At 45.2% G+C, this 23,542-nt stretch overlaps 1 protein-coding gene across 1 annotated transcript in view; it reads left to right on the top strand.

Annotated features, from left to right (window-relative positions):
- Window positions 1-23,542, top strand: part of PPP2R5D (protein phosphatase 2 regulatory subunit B'delta) — a 235,173-nt gene that overhangs the window by 76,352 nt on the left and 135,279 nt on the right. Inside the window, 2 exon segments of the mRNA XM_030195682.1 lie at window positions 7,145-7,237; window positions 20,933-21,063. Coding sequence (XP_030051542.1) covers window positions 7,145-7,237; window positions 20,933-21,063 — 224 coding nt within the window.

Below are 23,542 nucleotides of genomic sequence, written 5' to 3' on the forward strand. Positions count from 1 at the left end.
AGGGGTGCTGTTATGATCTTTGTGCTCTAACCACTTTTCCCTCAGATGTACCCAAAAGCCCTTATATAGCAAGGGAGAAAATTTCCACACCCTCTCACCCAGGCCATCAACAAATGAAATAGCTACTTTAACCGCTGAGTGATCAGAGAACACGGTATCAGCTATGCGTGACTCGACAGCCTTTGGGAACAGGGATCTATCCACCAAGAGATAATCTATCCTAGAGTACACATTGTGGGGGTGTGAGAAAAAGGTGAATTTCACATCACGTGGATGTAGAACTCTCCAAATGTCTACCACTTCCAAACTGGAGGAGCGAAAATTCACACCCTTAGCACCCCTTATCTTTAGGTTTAGGAGGCTTACAGTCAATCAACGGGTCTGCCAGTGTGTTAGTCGCCCCCAATTACAATTTGATTGTTGTGAGGTACAATTGCAGCCACTAACTCAGAGAAACATTTATGAGAATAAGTATTGGGACCATAGACATTACAAAGAAGAATGTTGTGTCCCCATAGCTCACCTAGAAGAAGCACGAATCTACCTTCCTTGTCTTGAACAGATTTGTGAATGTGAAAGGGGAGTTGTTTGTGCAGCATTATAGCCACTCCTCTCTGCAGGCTATTATAAGAAGAGCACACCACTTCCCCCACCCATCCCTTCTTTAATTTTTGATGTTCTACTGTTGATAAATATGTTTCCTGAATATATGCTATATCCGCCCCTCCTTTTTCTTAACCAAGTCAGGATCTTGGTCCTTTTTACAGGAGAGTGGATACCATCAACATTTAATGTTATTATTTTAAGCTTAACCATCACCACTACACAGCTCTGCAACAGTCAGCGTATCCTCTAATAACCTAGCCCTTTGGGTCTCCCAGCAAAACCCTCTGGGTTGTTCTATTGTAAATTCAGATAGAAAGGAAAAGGTAGGAGAATACTACTACTTAACATTTCTAGAGCGCTACTAGGGTTACGCAGCGCTGTACAATTTAACAAAGAGAGACAGTCCCTGCTCAAAGAGCTTACAATCTAATAGACAAGTGAACGGTCGGTCCGATAGGGGCAGTCAAATTGGGGCAGTCTGGATTCACTGAACGGTAAGGGTTAGGTGCCGAACGCAGCATTGAAGAGGTGGGCTTTAAGCAAAGACTTGAAGATGGGCAGGGAGGGGGCTTGGCGTAAGGGTTCAGTAAGGTTGTTCCAAGCATAGGGTGAGGCGAGGCAGAATGAGCGGAGCCTGGAGTTGGCGGTGGTGGAGAAGGGTACTGAGAGGAGGGATTTATCCTGTGAACGGAGGTTACGGGCGGGAACGTAAGGGGAGATGAGGGTAGAGAGGTAGTGAGGGGCAGCAGACTGAGTGCATTTGTAGGTAAGAAGGAGAAGCTTGAATTGAATGCGGTATCTGATCGGAAGCCAGTGAAGTGACCTGAGGAGAGGGGTGATATGAGTATATCGGTTCTGGCGGAATATGAGACGTGCAGCAGAGTTCTGAACAGACTGAAGGGGGGATAGATGGCTAAGTGGGAGGCCGGTGAGGAGTAAGTTGCAGTAGTCCAGGCGAGAGGTAATGAGAGCGTGGACGAGAGTTCGGGTGGTGTGTTCAGAGAGGAAAGGGCGAATTTTGCTGATGTTAAAGAGGAAGAAGCGACAGGTCTTGGCTATCTGCTGGATATGCGCAGAGAAGGAAAGAGAGGAGTCAAAGATGACTCCGAGGTTGCGGGCAGATGAGACGGGGAGGATGAGGGTGTTATCAACTGAGATAGAAAGTGGAGGAAGAGGAGAAGTGGGTTTTGGTGGAAAGACGATAAGCTCGGTCTTGGACATGTTCAGTTTCAGGTGGCGGTTGGACATCCAGGCAGCAATGTCGGATAAGCAGGCCGATACCTTTGCCTGGGTCTCCGCGGTGATGTCTGGTGTGGAGAGATACAGTTGGGTGTCATCAGCATAGAGATGATACTGGAAACCATGAGATGAGATCAGGGAGCCCAGGGAAGAGGTGTAGATTGAGAAGAGAAGGGGTCCAAGGACCGATCCCTGGGGAACACCAACAGATAAGGGGATGGGGGTGGAGGAAGATCCATGAGAGTGAACTTTGAAGGTGCGGTGGGAGAGATAGGAGGAGAACCAGGAGAGGAATAAAAGAGAATAAAAGAGGAAATAACACATAAGGTATTCCAATCCTCCCCTTCTGTTCTGCCCCTCCCCCTCCATGCACTCCATTATCCACCCACATATATACTACAAGCACACTCCCCTCAACCCAAAAATTCCCATATCTCCTCTTCCCCCCTCCCCCCTTCCTATCCCTTCCAAGTATCCAACTTTCATCCTTCACCTACCCGAACCTCACAGGGAGGCTGCTCCCTCAAGCCCTGCTATCGCTATGATTATAAACATCCCTTCACAAAAACAAACCCTCCCCACAAACTGGAACAAATTCAGACCCCGCTATTGTTTCACCCTCTAATGAACAAGCATATTCAACCTTTCAGTTCAAAATACTAGGACTAGGGGGCATGCGATGAAACTACAGTGTAGTAAATTTAAAACAAATCTGAGAAAATCTTTCTTCACCCAACGCATTATTAAACTCTGGAATTCATTGCCGGAGAACGTGGTGAAGGCGGTTAGCTTGAGAGAGTTTAAAAAGGGGTTAGACTGTTTCCTAAAGAACAACTCCATAAACCACTACTAAATGGACTTGGGAAAAATCCACAATTCCAGGAATAACATGTATAGAATGTTTGTACGTTTGGGAAGCTTGCCAGGTGCCCTTGGCCTAGATTGGCCGCTGTCGTGGACAGGATGCTGGGCTCGATGGACCCTTGGTCTTTTCCCAGTGTGGCATTACTTATGTACTTATCATGATTCCCTCTGGATTCATGGTAAAATGCTCCTCAAGGTCCTTGTTCTCTTTTAAGGAGTCCCTTTAACAGTTCCAACTACAAAATACAACTTCAAGTATAAAACACCAAGATCATCCACGTAGACCCGATCTCCTTCATAGCCTTAATTTTGTATCCAGCTTTCAAAGGACTTCCACAAGCAAAGCCACTGGTATAATCAATGGTTTGACAGCAGTGCATCTGCTTGTGTTGTGTTAAGAGTCACATCATTTTAGGCATCTGCTGTATGAGCTGGTTTTTTCCAATCGTATTATACACCACAAGTTTTCAGTTTTTAGAGTTGCTCCTTTCAGAAGGTTTCAGATTAGCCCTTGACGCAGCCCTTGGTGGGCAAAACACGGCCTGTGTCGGGCAATTTGTTTACATACGGTATCTTCAATAAAATCTTTCTGATGTTATATTGATCTGCTGGCTTCTTTTTCCAGTTAGTAAAATGAGCAATTGCTGCTCTGGGCTTGGTCGCAGTATCATTTTGTGTCCCTATACGGTGCGCTCGATTACAGCAAAAATTATACTCTCCACCCAGAAGGCCCAAGCATTCCGGGAGCCAGGTGTCAAGATTTGGTATAATTTTTTGTCCATCACTGCTTCCGGCAGCCCGACAACTTCTGTTTCGATTCTCTTGTTCTTCTACTCGGTCCCTTAGGTCTCCCGCCTTTCTGTAGTGTAGCTATTTGGTCCGCCATAGCCTTCGTCTTGTCCTCCCCCACTGACGCTCGTTGTTCCACCTCTGTTATGCGCCACATGTGGGAGTCAAGTTTTTCATTAATTCCCTTAACTGTGGCTTGCAACTTAGTAAATCCTCCAGCGCTGCAGAAACCGATCGTGAGATTTCTTGTATCCACTCAGGTGTCTGTATGGAGAGCAGGCTCTGCAACGGCTGCACCTCCGCCATCTTGTGCATATCCAGCCTCTGCGTAATCTTCGCTTTTCTCTGTGTCCTCGTGGGCATGCCTCGCCCCGGGTTTCCAATAAAAGTATGGATCGCAAGCCCAACAGCTTAAGGTACGTGCTGGTTCAGTCTAGGGTCTGCCTTCCGAAGTGAATCCGTTATTTTTAGCTGGTTTTGGCAGGTTGCTTGAGGAGCCTCTCTCCCTTGCTGCGCAGGTAGCAGGCATCACGTGACCCCCCCCCCCCTCCAAATTTATTTATAATAATAATAATATAGAAAAATAATTATATAAATAAATTTCAGCATTTCAAAAACACCTGAAAAAACATCAGCAGTCAAAGGAAAACACTTAGCTTGAAAAATCTAGCGGCTGCTGTCACATGGATCAACTCTCGACGCCCACCAACAGATAATGGAGGAGTGGAGAAGTGGCCTAGTGATTAGAGCACTGGTCTTGCAATCCAGAGGTGGCCGGTTCAAAATCCAACTGCTGCTCCTTGTGATCTTGGGCAAGTCACTTAACCCTCCATTGCCTCAGGTACAAACTTAAATTGTGAGCCCTCCTGGGACAGAGAAATATCCAGAGTACCTGAATGTAACTCATCTTGAGTTACTACTGAAAAAGGTGTGAGCAAAATCTAAATGAATAAAAATAAATAAATAATGAGTCAATCAAGCCTTCATGGCGTTTTGGCATTTCAAAAAATGCCTGCTTTCGGAAAACACCTGATACTCACAATCCAGGTCGCCAATAATCTGTAGCCAGGGAAAATGATGTTAAAAACAAAAGAAAGAAAAGAAGAATGAACAACACACATCTTAACATACAACTCTCACGTTATTCAAAATACCCACATGGATTCTTTCTACTTCCCAGGTCAAAAACTGACTCACGGATAATTACACCTCGACCACTGATGGCAACAGTTAAAGGCACCGTGGACATCATGACATAATCATCCTACGTTCCAGGTGTCTATTCAAAATGTCCAATTAGAACCAATCAGTTTCCCAGTTTAAACCAAGAGGTTCTATTGTAGATCCACCTTTTTTGTGGGAGTGGGGAGAAGTATTTATTTATTTATTGATAAGATACATAGCAATTACAACAACAGTAAAATAAGAAAAGGGGCATAGCATAATAGTAAGATATTTTATGCAAAGTAGTAAATAGAAACAACCAAAGAAATATATACTATTCACATTGATGATCATCTCAAGTTCCACTGGAGAAAAAGAACCAGAAAAATATATTAATATCTGATCACACCACACTCCGGGGAAAAATACTAGTTAGAAGCTAAGTAAATGACTTAAGTATGAGACACATATCTATCAAGTTTTGCCCATACCTTGAGAGTAGATAACAAGGAGTCTCTTTTGTCAGCTAGTGAAGATTCAAATTTATGTACTTGTAAAAAAAGATTGCCACCAGAAATGAATGTTAATACGTGATTTGTCTTTCCAATTTTGCAATATTATTTTCATGGCCAAAGCAAGGAGAATATGGAAAAGCTTAGTATCATAGTTGTCCAGTTTGACCAAATTGGGTTCCAGGGAAAGACAGCCAAAAATAGCAGTTTTCATGGAGAGAGGTTGAGAAATGTTGAAAATGGAGGAAATTATTTTCCATACTTGTTGCCAGAAATCCTTTGTGATGCCACGTGTACATATTAAGTGCTTCAGTGTACCTGGATGTCTTTTACAAAACTAATAGGAGTTACTAGGATGAAGACCTGTGACCATCGTCTTCTGAGGTGTCCAGATGGCTCTATGATGATAGAAATATAAAGATTGTAGAATGTTAGCTGATGGTAAGCATCTACTTAATTTGGACCAGAAGAAGTCCCATTGTTGCGTGGATAGGCTGCAATCTGTATCTGCCTCCGTTGATTGCATGAGTCCACCTTTCTTTATTTAAGAGGATCATATTAACATACTGAGTAGCAGGTATTTTACATAAGACACATCCCTGTTATTTACATAACTTCCATGTGACCATCTCCCTTCATTTCTGAGCAGACCCCTTCCTGGATGCTTGACTTGGCCTTCACTGAATACTCGCTACCATACTACCCTTTCAGTGACTGACTGTACAATTCATAACAGCAGAAAACATAGGCCTATGATTTCCTTCACCTGTCAGCAAATATGGGAACCCATTTGGCTGGTTTTATTACACAGAGCACGTAGCTAGTTCTCTAATTATTAACTATGCTGCAATTTGATGGCAATAATCTTAGTCCGGTTTGGGGAAGGGGGGGAAGATAGTGGGTTATGGCTGATTTGAAAGGGATGGAGGGGGGTGGGAAGGGATGTTGGGGGGGGGGGAACAGATTTTGTAAAAAATTATAAAAAGTTTAACCTGAGTTATATAGCTGAATCTTTTACATTACAACATGCTGTTCCTTTGTAACTCTTTACTTGTTTTGGAAATATGCTCTGTTGTGCAGATGGCTTTGGTTTATTATTGTCCAAAGTTCTTCAGTTTTAATTATGTTGATTTTGAATTTTTATTGTAAAAAATAGGCACTTTTCTGAACCTTTCACAAAGATATTTCAGAGATCTAGTGGAAGGAGGATAACCAGTGGGATCAGGGTTAGAACTAAGATACATGGGGCTGAACCCAAGTTATGGGAAAGCTGTGGCCAAGAAGAAGCATTGACTTTGACAAAAGATGTTCTGTTGTACTGTGTAATTTTTATTTGGCTTTAACTTGCAATTCAAAATGGATCACAAAAGATGAACATACTGGGTGTGATGAGAACTAGAAAACTGGTAAAAGTGATGGAACGATTCCCCTACAAAGAAAGGTTAAACAGGTTAGGGTGCTGAGAGCGTGGAACAGGTAAATAGAAAGGATTCTTTTCCTTTTGATATGCCATGAAACTAATGGGCAGCACAGCTACAGTTAGGGGTGTTTTTCTTTTGGTTGGTTTTTTAAAGCCTGTGAGTGAATAAATTGACAACCTATGTTTGATTGACAAGTTCCACCCTTAATATAAAATAATTGGGAAACTCTACAAAATTGAACTGAGATGTGTAGTTTCTGCATGTAAATTGCAGTGGGTATTTTCTGAAGATAATTGTATAAGTTCAGCTCCACTACCCTCTCGATAGTGTGTTCCTTTATAACCTGACAACCATAAGCTTCTGATCGGTTGTTTAGGAGTGAGCACTGCACAATGTCCAGAGCTCCTATTATTAACTCTGCAACAGCAGGCAAACCCCTTCATTGCAGCTTCCAGCCTGACTTTTATTTTAATATGTCTTCTTTCCTTTTGTCTCTTTCCGTCTTTCTTGCTATTTTAACATTTCTCACTGTTTGTTTCCCTTTTTCAGCTGGTTTATGAGTTTTTCCTGAGGTTCCTGGAGTCACCGGACTTCCAACCAAATGTTGCCAAGAAGTACATTGACCAGAAGTTTGTTTTGTCAGTAAGTTACCTGCTTATCTCTCAAAGTATCCTTTGTATAGCCTGTATCTGTTAGTCTGTTTTTTTGTGTATGCCTACAGGAGCCTTACTGCACTTTGAGTTTATCACATGTTCCATGCAAATATACGGGAGAGATTGCATATTCTGCTAATTTAACAGTCACCTCAAGAGATTACAAAAGCACATTTATACAAGAACATAAGACAATATATGGATTTGTTAAATCATCTACTTCCAGTGCAGTAACTTAAAGCACATTTATCTTCATTTCTTAGTGTTGTTTTTTTTTTTTTTTTTACATTATCCATCTTCTACAGATAAATGTATTTTTACCTTCAGTGTACTTCCATTGAAGTAAAAAATAAATGAAAATAAAATATATATTCTGAGATCTGGGCTCCTAGACAGGGAATCTCCAGGTCAGCGAATGTGCCCCTGGTATTCCAGTGTGCACTGAAGCCAAACTAAAGTGACAATTAGTGAGAAGTACTGGAGGGCCTCAAAGCTTGCCCTGCTAGTGGCTTCCATGGTTCCCCCAGTTTCCTTTTCCCTCTACTTACTACTAGTACTACTACTTATCATTTCTAAAGCGCTACTAGACGTACGCAGCGCTGTACACTTGAACATGAAGAGACAGTCCCTGCTCGACAGAGCTTACAATCTAATTAGGACAGACAGACAGAACAAACAAGAGATAAGGGAATATATTAACCAGGTACTGCCATGTTGAAAATGCTAGTACTTGACCCCGTAGCACACGTCACTCTGATTTTAAGTGTTTTTTCTTAGTGTTTCAGCCACACCAGTCTGGTAGGGTTAAATGGTGAGTATTCTCAATGGAGAAGGGTAGATAGTGGGGTTCAGGTATAGGAGAAAGTGATATGTTTGACCACAGAAAACCAAAGCCTGGATAGATTGATCTTAAAAACACTTGTTTATTGATGAAAAAAGACTCGACACAACCGTTGTGTTTTGGCTGTTAGGCCTGCATCAGGAGTCTACAAAGCACATATATACATGTATACATTAGTAAAGAACGTTGACTATACAGATAAAACAGAAAACTCAAATATTAAAAAACTAAAGAAATTTATAATAAACTAGTAAAAAAGGCCCGTTTCTGACACAAATGAAACGGGCGCTAGCAAGGTTTTCCTCGGAGTGTGTATGTTTGGGAGAGTGTATGTGAGAGTGACTGTGTGAGAGACAGAGTGAAAGTGTGAGTGTGTGTGTATGAGAGAGAGAGAGAGTGAGTCTGGGTGTGAGGGTGTTTGTGAGAGAGCGTGTGTGTGAGAATGAGAGTGTGTGCAAGTGTGTATGTGAGACACAGTGTGAGAGAGAGTGTGTGTGTGTGTGGGCGAGAGAGAGAGTGTGTGTGAGACACAGATTCTCTGTGAGAGTGAGTGTATGAGACCAAGCGAGTGTGTGAGTGACTGTGTGGCACATAGAGAGTGATTGTGATACAGTGTGAGACAGAGTGTGTGAGAGTGAGAGTCAGAAAGACACTGTATATGAGAGAGAGAGTGTGAGCCGTGCCCTCCCAATCCATGGCCATCTGTCCCCTGCCCCCTCCATTCATCCTTTTCCAGCAATTCCCCTCTCTCCCTGAGCCCTGCCCTCCCAATCCATGGCCATCCATGTTTCTCTGTCACCTGCCCCCTCCATTCATCCCTATCCAGCATTTCCCCTCTCTGCCTGAGGCCTGCCCTGCAATCCATATCCATCCATGCCCATCTGTCCTCTCCATTCATCCCTATCCAGCAATTCCCCTCTCCCTGAGTCCTGCCCTTCCAATCCATGCCCATCCATGCTCCTCTGTCACCTGGCCCCTCCATTTTTCCCTATCCAGCATTTCCCCTCTCTGCCTGAGGCCTGCCCTGCAATCCATATCCATCCATGCCCATCTGTCCCCTCCATTCATCCCTATCCAGCAATTCCCCTCTCCCTGAGTCCTGCCCTTCCAATCCATGCCCATCCATGCTCCTCTGTCACCTGGCCCCTCCATTTTTCCCTTTCCAGCATTTCCCCTCTCTGCCTGAGGCCTGCCCTGCAATCCATATCCATCCATGCCCATCTGTCCCCTCCATTCATCCCTATCCATCAATTCCCCTCTTCCTGAGTCCTGCCCTTCCAATCCATGCTCCTCTGTCACCTGGCCCCTCCATTTTTCCCTTTACAGCATTTCCCCTCTCTGCCTGAGGCCTGTCCTGCAATCCATATCCATCCATGCCCATCTGTCCCCTCCATTCATCCCTATCCATCAATTCCCCTCTTCCTGAGTCCTGCCCTTCCAATCCATGCCCATCCATGCTCCTCTGTCACCTGGCCCCTCCATTTTTCCCTTTCCAGCATTTCCCCTCTCTGCCTGAGGCCTGCCCTGCAATCCATATCCATCCATGCCCATCTGTCCCCTCCATTCATCCCTATCCATCAATTCCCCTCTTCCTGAGTCCTGCCCTTCCAATCCATGCTCCTCTGTCACCTGGCCCCTCCATTTTTCCCTTTACAGCATTTCCCCTCTCTGCCTGAGGCCTGTCCTGCAATCCATATCCATCCATGCCCATCTGTCCCCTCCATTCATCCCTATCCATCAATTCCCCTCTTCCTGAGTCCTGCCCTTCCAATCCATGCTCCTCTGTCACCTGGCCCCTCCATTTTTCCCTTTACAGCATTTCCCCTCTCTGCCTGAGGCCTGCTCTGCAATCCATATCCATCCATGCCCATCTGTCCCCTCCATTCATCCCTATCCATCAATTCCCCTCTTCCTGAGTCCTGCCCTTCCAATCCATGCTCCTCTGTCACCTGGCCCCTCCATTTTCCCTTTCCAGCATTTCCCCTCTGTGCCTGAGGCCTGCCCTGCAATCCATATCCATCCATGCCCATCTGTCCCCTCCATTCATCCCTATCCAGCAATTCCCCTCTTCCTGAGTCCTGCCCTTCCAATCCATGCTCCTCTGTCACCTGGCCCCTCCATTTTTCCCTTTCCAGCATTTCCCCTCTCTGCCTGAGGCCTGCCCTGCAATCCATATCCATCCATGCCCATCTGTCCCCTCCATTCATCCCTATCCATCAATTCCCCTCTTCCTGAGTCCTGCCCTTCCAATCCATGCTCCTCTGTCACCTGGCCCCTCCATTCATCCGTATCCAGCAATTCCCCTCTCTGCCTGAGGCCTGCCCTCTCAATCCATGGGCATCCATGCTCCTCTGTCCCCTGCCCCCTCCATTCTTCCTTTTCCTGCAATTCCCCTCTCTTCCTTCCATGACCCCCCCTCGCATCCATGCTCCTCTCTCTCCCATGTCCCAGCCTGGCCCACCCTCTTGTTCCCCCCCCCCCCCTTCGCATCCATGCTGTTGTTTTTCTCCTACCCTCCTGCTCCCAGTGTTCAACTTTGCTGCCCACCCTCTTCTATCCCTCCAACATCCCTTTTTTTTTTTTTTTTTTTAATTTACCTCCGTGGTGGCGGTTTCGGCAGCGCAGCGTCAGGGAAGGGGGCGGCGTTTCCGACGTCTAGCCTTCCCTTCGCTGTGTTCCGCCTTCTTCTGACGTCATCATTGACGTCAGAAGAAGGCGGAACACAGCGAAGGGAAGGCTACAGACGTCGGGAGCGCCGCCTCCTTCCGTGACGCTGCGCTGCCGGAACCGCCACCACGGAGGTAAATCTAATATACTGAAACGCACCGTGCGTGGGTGCGATCAGTTTGTTTGTTTTTTTTCCTGCCCTCGCGATCCGTTTATTTTTCCCCGCCCTCGACGTCATGATGTTTGACGCGAGGGCGGGGCAGCGAGTCTTGGTCAGTGGCTTCACCACCACGAACTTACGAATCATCTGTCTGAGTGACTTCAGAACGTTGTCCTCAGAACGTTGAGGGTGCCTTTTATTATATTAGATTAGATAATAGTACAAGCTAAAAACTAATCAAATGAAAAAATAATCAAAAAATATAAATATATCAGTTAAAAAACAGATAAAAAATATGTATACATCAATTACTATATATAACCATACCACATTTATGTGTGTTTACACGTAAAATACTCTTGTGTCAACCATAGAGGGCCTGTTTAACTGTGGTAGCGATTCCTGACACAGGCATCACTAGTGTAGTTTAGTAAAAGAGGCTGTAAATTTGCTGATGACACAAAGTTATTCAAAGTTGTTAAATTGCAAGCTAAGAGAATGTTGTAATGCTTTTGTATTGCTCCATGGTGTGACCGCACCTCGAATACTGTGTGCAATTCTGGTCACTGCATCTCATAACAAGATATAGCAGAATTAGAAAAGGTACAGAGAAGGGCAATGAAAATGATAAAGGGGATGGGACAACTTTCCTATGAGGGAAATACTTCTCTTCGGTGTTCACTGAAGAAAATCCTGGAGAAGGACCGTGGTCGGTGACCGAGGGTATATCTGGGAATGTAGTGGATATTGTGCCATTCACAGAAGAAAACGTTTATAAACAGCTTGAAGTATGAAAGTGGACAGAGCTCAGAGAAGTCCTGGTGGGTCCTCTTAAGGATTTATCTAATAGATCTTTAGAGATGGGAGAGGTTCCGAGAATTGGAGACGAACTGATGTGGTCCTTCTTCACAAAAGTGGAGACAGGGAAGAAGTGGAAAACTAAAGGCTGGTAAACCCTCATGGTGGTGGTAGGAAAAATAATGGAATCGCTGCTAAAGGAAAGGATAGTTGACTTTCTAGATGACAACGGATTACAAAATCCAAGGCACCATGGCTTTACCAAAGGAAAATCCTGCCAGAAGGTATGTAGAGGGAGATCTTGTTCTTCAAGTACTCTAGCCCATTTCCTTTAAGGGCCTTGAAGGTCAGACACAGTACTGGTAGCCAGTGAAGCTTTTGCAGAAATGGTGTGATGTGGTCATGTCACTTACAAACTTCTATCAGTCTTGCAGCAGAATTTTGAATCAACTGGAACTAGTGCAAACTAGAGAATGACATGTGGACAAAGTTTGTCCCTATCCCGATGGGTACTGTCTCCGTCTCCATCCCCGCCCCGTCCCATCCCTGTGGGCTCTGTCCTCATCTGCAGAAACATTGAACACTTATGATTTTATAGTTAAATCTTTTTGTTAAAGTATAAAAAGGAACAATATGCTGTGCAACTGTTGTGTATAAATTACAAATAGAAAACAATAATAACAATGAGCAGCTATAATAAACCCTACCACCACCACCCTCCTCTACCATTCCAATCCCAACAGTAGGTGATTTCTGCTACACCCAGGAATCCTAATTCACACTGTTAAAATGTCCATGGGTATAAAATACAACCCGTTCTATATGCCCTAGGGGGGGGAATGTGCCCTATTAAGCACTGTTATGGTTTTTTAATCCGTGGATAATTAAGTCATCGACAATCTCAGGATTCAATCTAGCTCTCCTGTCTTTCAGAGTCCTTCCTGGAATAGACGTTGTCTTCTTAGAAGATGTGCTGGTAGCAGGATGTACAGGATCCCCCATGCAAATTTTGCTAGTTGTGGCCAGTATGTTTGCTTGTTTTTTCCAAAAAATCAAAATATCTTTGTAGGCATCACTTAAACATAAATAACAGTCCAGTTCATTAAGAGGCTTCAAAGTAGAAAATGACATGAGGACAAAGTTTGTCCCCATCCTCGTGGGATCTGTCCCCGCCCTGTCCCCGTCAGCTCTGTCCCTGTCCCCATCCCCACGGTTACTGCAGTTCCCCGTCCCCGTGTCATTCTCTAGTGCAAACCTTTGTAGTCAGGCCAGCGTAGAAGTTGTTAGAGTAATCCAGTCAATGTCATCATAGTGTGATAGCATAGTTCAGTGAGCTTGAGCCTGACGACCTGGGTTCGATTTCCACTGCAGCTTCTTGTGACTTTGGTAAGTCACTTAACCCTCCATTGCCCCAGGTACAAAAACTTAGATTGTGAGCCCTCCGGGAACAGAGAAAAGTACCTATGTATGACGTGTACAGTGCTGTGTACATCTAGTAGCACTGTAGAAATGATTAGTAGTAGTAGTGAACCGCGGTGACGAGGCTTGCCTTTTCAAGTTATGGAGAGAGGTAGCATAGTTGTCGCAAATGATAGAAGCAGCTCTTGAAGATTGCTGGGATTTGGGAGTCAGGCAAAGTTTTTTTGTTTTTAGCCCATTCTTGAATTGTTAGGTTGTCAGTTTATTTAGGGCTTGTAGGTAAGTCAGGTTCAATGGGTATGAGTAGCTGATGTCATCTACTTAGATATAGAGCCGAGTATTCATCAAATAACGTTGTGAGCATGTTAATAATCCCCACTTGATGGCAGTTTAAAACGTTACAAGAGGTCACATGACTCCCATCAGCCAATCATAAGCAGTCATTTGTCTTCATATCTACTACTAATATTTCATGTGAAATTTCACTGTCCTAACTTAAAAATTCTGCACATCAGAGAATAAGTTACAGGAAATGTGGCCACTCGATCACAGCATTCTAATCTATGGGAGTTACTGATACGAACCTAAAAATCCACTTTTGTTCTGAATAACTCAATAGCAGATTCCGGTTTCCTCCTAGGAAAAACATTATAGTGAAGTAGCTAATAGAGGAGCAAGTCCCTGTTGTGTCTGCTTTTGCTTCTCTAAGAGAAAACGATTCCACAATATCAATGTCTCTGGTAACATTCAACAGTATGTACACAAACCAGGACTGTGAACCACCAACTTATATAAAGTGCTTATCACAGCTCACACCAGTATAATTTCATATAAAAAAATTTTTATATATAGAGAACCCTCAGATATTTCCCACTATTTTTGCAGACAATAATGCTGCTTTAAAGTGGTATAGCACTTCTTTCATCAGGTTACTCTAAAAGATTTTTGGGGGGAGCAACACTTGCTCGTTTTCTTTTGCTTCCCAACACCACAGTGCTATTAAAATCACTTTAACTTTAAAATATATACTTAGTGAGAGCTGTGCACTTATCTTGCCTCGCTGGAAAATATTCATCCCACGCCTTCCCCTGGAACCGCCCGACTCCGCGGGTTTCACTTGCTTTCTTCAAGGACAAGGGTTAAGGCTAAGGAATTCCCTTCTTCCTTAGACAACCAAAAAAATGCTTCTCTAAGAGCAGTCCTGGGGAAGTTCTATGCAAAAAATAGGGTCCCAGGGATCATGGCTACCAATGGAGCAATTCAGAGCTAGAGATTTTTTCTTTCCTTGCTAGATTAGCATTTCAAGTATAATCAAGATTTACTATCCCGCCTATCAAAAAGCATGTCTAGGCGGCTTACAGTCTAAAAAGTATAGTAAAGGAAGAAAATATTAAAACCTGAAAGAGGAGGGACAGGGTGGAGCTACAGTTTTTGATAAGATAGGAGAGGAAGGGATGTAAAATGGAGGGAGGGGGTCTAACTGGTCTGTTGGGTCCAATAGGCTGAATTTCCATGAATTCTAATGGAGGAATTAGGAATATGCATCAGAGAAAAGAAACTTTTTGAGTTCTGTTTTAAAATTTTGAAGAGGGATGTTTCGTGTTGGAGAGACTACTACTACTACTTAACATTTCTAGAGCGCTACAAGGGTTATGCAGTGCTGTACAGTTTAACAGAGAAGGACAGTCCCTGCTCAAAGGGGCTTACAATCTAAAGGGCGAAATGTCAAGTTGGGGCAGTCTAGATTTCCTGAATAGAGGTATGGTGGTTAGGTGCTGAAGGCGACATTGAAGAGGTGGGCTTTGAGCAAGGATTTGAAGATGGGCAGGGAGGGGGCCTGGTGTATGGGCTCAGGGAGTTTATTCCAAGCATGGGGTGAGGCGAGGCAGAAAGGGCGGAGCCTGGAGGCGGTGGTGGAGAAGGGTACTGAAAGGAGGGATTTGTCTTGAGAGCGGAGGTTACGGGTAGGAACGTAGGGGGAGATGAAGGTAGAGAAGTAGGAAGGGGCTGCAGATCGAGTGCATTTATAGGTTAGTAGGAGAAGCTTGAACTGTATGTGGTACCTAATCGGAAGCCAGTGCAGTGGCTTGAGGAGAGGGGTGATGAGTATATCAGTCCAGGCGGAAGAGAAGATGTGCAGCAGAGTTCTGAACGGACTGAAGGGGAGATAGATGGCTAAGTTGAAAGATAGGAAGCAGAGAGTAGGATTGCGTGGCCAGTATTCTCAGTGGAGGAGGGTAGTTAGTGGGGTCCCGCAGGGGTCTGTGCTGGGTCCGTTGCTTTTTAATGTATTTATAAATGACCTAGAGATGGGAATAACTAGTGAGGTAATTAAATTCGCCGATGACACAAAATTATTCAGGGTCGTCAAGTCGCAGGAGGAATGTGAACGATTACAGGAGGACCTTGCGAGACTGGGAGATTGGGCGTGCAAGTGGCAGATGAAGTTCAATGTTGACAAGTGCAAAGTGATGCATGTGGGTAAGAGGAACCCGAATTATAGCTACGTCTTGCAAGGTTCCGCGTTAGGAGTTACGGATCAAGAAAGGGATCTGGGTGTCGTCGTCGATGATACGCTGAAACCTTCTGCTCAGTGTGCTGCTGCGGCTAGGAAAGCGAATAGAATGTTGGGTGTTATTAGGAAGGGTATGGAGTCCAGGTGTGCGGATGTTATAATGCCGTTGTATCGCTCCATGGTGCGACCGCACCTGGAGTATTGTGTTCAGTACTGGTCTCCGTATCTCAAAAAAGATATAGTAGAATTGGAAAAGGTACAGCGAAGGGCGACGAAAATGATAGTGGGGATGGGACGACTTTCCTATGAAGAGAGGCTGAGAAGGCTAGGGCTTTTTAGCTTGGAGAAGAGACGGCTGAGGGGAGATATGATAGAAGTGTATAAAATAATGAGTGGATGGATCGGGTGGATGTGAAGCGACTGTTCACGCTATCCAAAAATACTAGGACTAGAGGGCATGAGTTGAAGCTACAGTGTGGTAAATTTAAAACGAATCGGAGAAAATTTTTCTTCACCCAACGTGTAATTAGACTCTGGAATTCGTTGCCGGAGAACGTGGTACGGGCGGTTAGCTTGACGGAGTTTAAAAAGGGGTTAGATAGATTCCTAAAGGACAAGTCCATAGACCGCTATTAAATGGACTTGGAAAAATTCCGCATTTTTAGGTATAACTTGTCTGGAATGTTTTTACGTTTGGGGAGCGTGCCAGGTGCCCTTGACCTGGATTGGCCACTGTCGGTGACAGGATGCTGGGCTAGATGGACCTTTGGTCTTTCCCAGTATGGCACTACTTATGTACTTATGTAAGTGGGAGGCCAGTGAGGAGTAGGTTGCAGTAGTCAAGGCGAGAGGTAATGAGAGAGTGGATGAGAGTTCGGGTGGTGTGATCAGAGAGGAAAGGGCGAATTTTGCTAATGTTATAGAGGAAGAAGCGACAGGTCTTGGCTGTCTGCTGGATATGCGCAGAGAAGGAGAGGGAGGAGTCGAAGATGACTCAGAGGTTGCGGGCAGATGAGACTGGGAGGATGAGGGTGTTATCAACTGAGATAGAGAGTGGAAGGAGAGGAGGAGTGGGTTTGGGTGGGAAGTCAGTAAGCTTGGTCTTGGCCATGTTCAGTTTCAGGTGGCGGTTGGACATCCAGGCAGCAATGTCGGATAAGCAGGCCGATACCTTGGCCTGGGTATCTGCAGTGATGTCTGGTGTGGAGAGATAAAGCTGGGTGTCGTCGGCATAAAGATGATATTGGAAACCGTGAGATGAGATCAGGGAGCCAAGGGAAGAGGTGTAGATTGAAAAAAGAAGGGGACCAACGACAGATCCCTGAGGAACTCCAACAGAGAGCGGGATGGGGGTGGAGGAAGAACCATGAGAATGTACTCTGAAGGTACGGTGGGAGAGATAAGAGGAGAACCAGGAGAGGACAGAGCCCTGGAACCCAAATGAGGAGAGTGTGGCAAGAAGTAAATTGTGATTGACAGTGTCAAAAGCGGCGGATAGGTCGAGGAGGATGAGGATGGAGTAGTGGCCTTTGGATTTGGCAAGGTACAGGTCATTGCAGACTTTAGATAGTGCCGTTTCTGTCGAGTGTAAGGGGCAAGCCGGATTGAAGCGGATCGAGGATGGCATGAGAGGAGAGAAAATCAAGGCAACAGCTATGAACGGCATGTTCAAGTATCTTGGAGAGGAAGGGTAGGAGGGAAATGGGGCGGTAGTTGGAGGGACAGGTAGGGTCAATTGATGGTTTTTTAAGGAGTGGTGTGACTACAGCATGCTTGAAGGTGTCAGGGACAGTTGCAGTGGAGAGAGAGAGGTTGAGGATATGACAGATGGGGGGGGGTGACAGTAGGAGAGATGGTGTTGAGTAAGTTGGTGGGGATGGGGTCAGAGGAACAGGTGGTGCATTTCGAGGAGGAGAGAAGATGGGCGGTTTCCTCTTTGGTGATATCAAGAAAAGAGGAGAAGGAGGCCTGGGTTGCTTGGTTGAGAGAGTGGGTTAAAGGGTGAAGAGGAGAAGATGGTTTGGTGGTGAATTTGAGGTTGATCTTCTGCACATTGTCGCTGAAGTAATCAGCCAGTGATTGAGGAGAGAGTGAGGGTTCGGTGGGAGCGGAGGGCACTTTGAGGAGGGAGTTAAGGGTGGCGAAGAGACGACGAGGGTTAGAGCTGAGGGAATTAGTCAACTGGGTGTAATAGTCCTGTTTGGCGAGGAATAGGGAGGACTGGAAGGAGGATAGCATGAATTTATAATGATTGAAATCAGTATGGGTGCGAGATTTCCTCCAGAGGCGTTCAGCCGATCGGGCGCAGGAGCGAAGGTATTGGATGCAAGGGGTCAGCCAGGACTGGGGATTAGTACATCTTGTGGGACGGGAGATGGATGGTGCAAGGGTGTCCAGTGCAGAGGAGAGAGTGGCATTGAAAGTGGAGACATCCTTGTCGACGGACTCGGAGGACATAATGGAAGAGAAGAGATTAGAGATACTAGAGGATAAGGTGGGAGGGTCGACAGCCTGGAGATTCCTGGAAGTAGTGGTTAGTGTTGGGCGGGACTGAGGGGGAGGGTGAAGAAGTGTGAAGGTGATCAGGTGATGGTCAGAGAGAGGAAGAGCTGAGGCGCAGAGATTGGAGGGTGAGCAGGTAGAGGAGAGGACGAGGTCAAGGCAGTGGCCAGATTGATGAGTAGGGGAGGTGGAGCTCAGTTGGATGTTGAAGGAGGAGGTTAGAGTGAGGAACTGAGAAGCATAAGAGTCGGATGGGTCATCAGTGTGTATGTTAAAGTCTCCAAGAATGAGGGATGGGGATGAGGGCTCAAGAAAAACGGAGAGCCAGGTATCGAAGTCGGTAAGGAAGGAAAAGAGGGACTTCTCAGGGGGGCGGTAAATGACTGCAACTCTGAGTGGCAGCAGGTAGACTAGACGGATGGAGTGAACTTCAAAGGATGAGAAGCAGTGAGACTGCGGTAGGAGGAGAGGTTGAAAACTGCAGGAGGGCGGAAGTAGTAATCCGACGACGCCACCGCGGCCAACTGGGCGGGGAGAATGGGAGAATAGATAACCTCCATGGCATAGGGCCGCGACTGAGACAGAGTTGTCGGGGGTGAGCCAGGTTTCAGTTAGGGCGAGCAGTTGAAGGGAACGGGAGATGAAGAGATCATGGGTGAAGGAAAGTTTGTTGCAGACCGAGCGACCATTCCACAGGGCACACGAGAAGGGGAGGGAGGAGGGGAATAGAGATGAGATTGGAGACATCGCGGAAACGTTTGCATGGATGAGATGAGGACAGGTGTGGGGGGACCTGGGTTGGGATTGATGTCTCCCGCGGATAGCAGGAGAAGGAGCAAGAGAGTGCGGAGGAGGGTGGGGTAGGTAGGGCGACGAAGACGGGATGCACTTAGGAGGAATGGGGAAGGGTTCATGTCAGGAAGGTGGTGCTAAAGGTTGAGAGCTAGGAAGGAGGAGGAGGACAGTAGAGATGGTGTGGTGGTGGGGGATAGGGGTGGGTAAGGTATTGCAGTAGTGAGCAGGACGGGAGAGGACATGGATGGGCAGTGAGTTCGTGCGGTAATCAGCGGTGGGGGGAGGGGGAATAGATTAGGAAGGGACAGGGCAATGAAGAGAATGTGTAAGGGGGCCATAAGTAGTGATGTGTTTACGGGTGCATATGTAGTGATGGTGGTTTGACAGGCAGATTGGCAGGTGGGAAGGTAGGTAGAGGGGCTGGCAGGCGGGTAGGTAGGTTGATGGGGGGCAAGCAGGTAGATAGGTTGCTGGGCTGGGGGGCAGGCAGGTAGATGGGCTGGGAGGCAGGCAGGATGAAGGGTGAGCAGTCAGGAGAGTGATGGGCTGGCAAGGCGGCAGGCGGGGAGGCAGGTAGGTAGTTGTGCAGGCTAGGAGGCAGGCAGGTTGTTGATGGGCTGGTTGGTTGATTGGCTCGCAGGCAGGCAGGAACAGGTGAGTGTGGTGGAGAGCTCAGCAGCAGGACTGGAACAAGCTGGAATAATTTGGAGGTTGGTTGATAGGCTAGCAGGCAGGCAGGAACAGGTGAGTGCGGTGGAGAGCACAGCAGCGGGACTGGAGCAAGCTGGAATAATATGGAGCAGAAGAGAGCAGAGCAGCAGGACTGGAGCAAGCTGGATCAGACAGACTGGAACAAGCTGGATCAGACGGACTGGAACGAGCTGGATCAGGCGGACTGGAACAAGCTGGAGCAGAAGGACCAGAACAAGGAGGGAGAAGCTGGATCGGCGGGCTGCAACAAGCTGGAGCAGATGGACTGAAACAGGCAGGGAGAAGCTGGATCAGGCAGACTGGAACAAGCTGGGGCCGATGGACTGGAACACGCTGAGGTAGTTTATTCCAGTGTTCGGAACCCTGAACTGAAAATAATCACCTTCTTAGTATGTTGATGAATTATTTCTTGGAAAGATGGCACTATCAATAGGTTTTGGAACGATGATTGCAATGTTCTAGAATTTGAGTATGGGGCCAACATAGAAGAGAGATATAATGGTTCACCAGACAGATGGATTTTATAGACCATAAATAATGTGGGGAGGCAAGGGGAGCCCAAGGGGCCGCTTTAAATAGTGGAGTAACGTGATGGAATTTCTATTTTTCCAGTAATAAGTTTGATAGTGGTATTCTGGGCTATTTGTAGGTGCCTAATATCACTTGTTTTGAGACTTTTGTAAAGTGAGTTACAGTAGGTAGTTCTGCTAATGACAAGAGTGAATAAGTATATTTACTTCAGGTAGGTCAATAAAGGGCGAATTGAGTGAATTTGCCAGAATCTATGGAAACAATGCTTAATTACATTAGTAATCTGGCCAAAAGGAAAGTGAGTCATCTAGAATGATATCTAATATTTTTGTACTAGGTAATTGAGGAATAACAGTTACACCGAGGAAAATGGGCCGGGATAGACAAGTGTTAGGACAGTTTGAAGAGAGAGGACAGCTGGATTTATTTGGATTAAACATCAATTTATTATGTTGTAGCCAATTAGTTGAGGTTAATGTTCTGGATCAAAACGAGCTGCGTGTTCTTAGATATAAGTGAGTAAAGCAGTGCATGGAGAGATGTCAAATACTGAAGTTACCAGCAGAGTGACATCTCTTAAACCTCTCACTGAACACTTGCCCTTCACAGGTTTGCTGGCATAGATTGTGTTGTTTTGTTAATCTTTCAGTACTGTTGATGGTCTTTCTTTCAATGCTCCCTTAGGCTTGATTCGACCATTTGGTCATTCTGTATAGATTCTCACTTCATTTCTGTCTTTCCACAGTTGTTGGATCTCTTTGACAGTGAGGACCCCCGAGAGAGAGATTTTCTAAAGACCATTTTACATCGAATTTATGGCAAGTTTTTAGGCTTGCGGGCCTATATACGAAGACAGATCAACAACATATTTTACAGGTATGTCAGAGGCAGATGTACTCAGTTGATGTTGATGAGTACATAAGTATTGCCATACTGGGAAAGACAAAAGGTCCATCGAGCCCAGCATCCTGTTTCCAACAGTGGCCAATCCAGGTCACAAATACCTGGCAAGATCCCAAAAATGTACAAAACATTTTATACTGCTTATCCCAGAAATAGTGGATTTTCCCCAAGTCCATTTCAAAAAGGATCTATGGACTTTTCCTTTAGGAAGCCGTCCAAACCTTTTTTAAACTCCGCTAAGCTAACCGCCTTTACCACATTCTCTGGCAACGAATTCCAGAGTTTAATTACACGTTGAGTGAAGAAATATTTTCTCCGATTCGTTTTAAATTTACTACATTGTAGCTTCATCGCATGCCTCCTAGTCCTGGTATTTTTGGAAAGCGTGAAAAGACTCTTCACATCTACCCATTCAACTCCACTCATTATTTTATAGACCTCTATCATATCTCCCCTCAGCCGCCTTTTCTCCAAGCTGAAGAGCCCTAGCCGCTTTAGCCTTTCCTCATAGGGAAGTCGTCCCATCCCCTTTATCATTTTTGTCACCCTTCTCTGCACCTTTTCTAATTCCACTATATCTTTTTTGAGATGCAGAGACCAGAATTGAACACAATATTCGAAGTGCGGTCGCACCATGGAGCGATACAAAGGCATTATAACATCCTCATTTTTGTTTTCCATTCCTTTCCTAATAATACCTAACATTCTATTTGCTTTCTTAGCCGCAGCAGCACACTGAGCAGAAGGTTTCAACGTATCATCAACGACGACACCTAGATCCCTTTCTTGGTCCGTGACTCCTAACGTGGAACCTTGCATGACATAGCTATAATTTGGGTTCCTCTTTCCCACATGCATCACTTTGCACTTGCTCACATTAAACGTCATCTGCCATTTAGACGCCCAGTCTCCCAGTCTCGTAAGGTCCACTTGTAATTTTTCACAATCCTCCCGCGATTTAATGACTTTCAATAACTTGGAGTGGAGGAGTAGCCTAGTGGTTAGTGCAGTGGACTTTGATCCTGGGGAACTGAGTTCGATTCCCACTGCAGCTCCTTGCGACTCTGGGCAAGTCACTTAACCCTCCATTGCCCCTGGTACAAAATAAGTACCTGAATATATGTAAACCGCTTTGAATGTAGTTGCAAAAACCTCAGAAAGGCGGTATATCAAGTCCAATTTCCCTTTCCTTTGTGTCTTCAGAAAATTTAATTACTTCACTAGTTACTCCCATCTCTAGGTCATTTATAAATATGTTATGTTTCAAAGTTTTTATTGATGATGTCACAGATTAATACAGTTCTTTGATTAAATACATAACAGTTTTAACTTTGTCAGTCATATGTACACCAATCCGCTACCATTATCATCAAATTGATTTACAGTTTTCTTCCCAGTTCCCCCCCTCCCCCCCTTAATACTGTCTTTAACCTATTCCTTATTCCAAAATAGAGTAATAAACATCAATAAACATTATCCGCCATCCGCACTTTCCAAGAATAATAACTTGTATTTGCGTTGCGGTTAGGTCATTTATAAATATGTTAAAAAGCAGCGGTACCAGCACAGACCCCTGGGGAACCCCACTAACTACCCTTCTCCATTGAGAATACTGACCATTTAACCCTACTCTCTGTTTCCTATCTTTAACCAGTTTTAATCCACAATAGAACACTTCCTCCTATCCCATGACTCTCCAGTTTCCTCTGGAGTCTTTCATGAGCTACTTTGTCAAATGCCTTCTGAAAATCCAGATACACAATATCAACCGGCTCCCCTTTATCCACATGTTCAGTTCTGGTCGCCTCATCTCAAAAAAAGATATAAAGGAATTGGAGAAGGTGCAGAGAAGGGCGACAAAAATGATAAAAGGGATGGGACAACTACCCTATGAGGAGAGGTTAAGACGGCTAGGACTCTTTAGCCTGGAGAAAAGGCGGCTGAGGGGTGATATGATAGAGGTCTACAAAATAATGATTGGAGTAGAGCGGACAGATGTGAAGCGTTTGTTTACACTTTCTAACAATAATAGAACCAGGGGACACAAGATGAAATTAGAATGTGGTAGGTTTAAAACAAATCGGAGAACGTTTTCTTTACTCAGCACGTAGTTAGACTCTGGAACTCATTGCTGGAGAAGGTAGTGACGGCAACTGGCCTTGCTGAGTTTAAAGGGGGTCTGGACAGATTCCTGAAGGAAAAGTCCATTGATCATTATTAAATTTTGGGTTTTTGCCAGGTTTTTGGGGCCTGGATTGGCCGCTGTCGGAGACAGAGTGCTGGGCTTGATGGACCTTTGGTCTTTTCCCAGTGTGGCAGTGCTTAGGCTTATGTACTTACGTTATGTACTATGTTTGTTCTCCCCTTCAAAGAAATGTAATAGATTGGCGAGGCAAGATTTCCCTTCACTAAATCCATGTTGACTTTGAGGCATATTTTCAAAGCACTTAGC

Source organism: Microcaecilia unicolor, chromosome 3 (assembly GCF_901765095.1).
Source record: "Microcaecilia unicolor chromosome 3, aMicUni1.1, whole genome shotgun sequence".
Classification (NCBI taxonomy): Eukaryota; Metazoa; Chordata; class Amphibia; order Gymnophiona; family Siphonopidae; genus Microcaecilia; species Microcaecilia unicolor.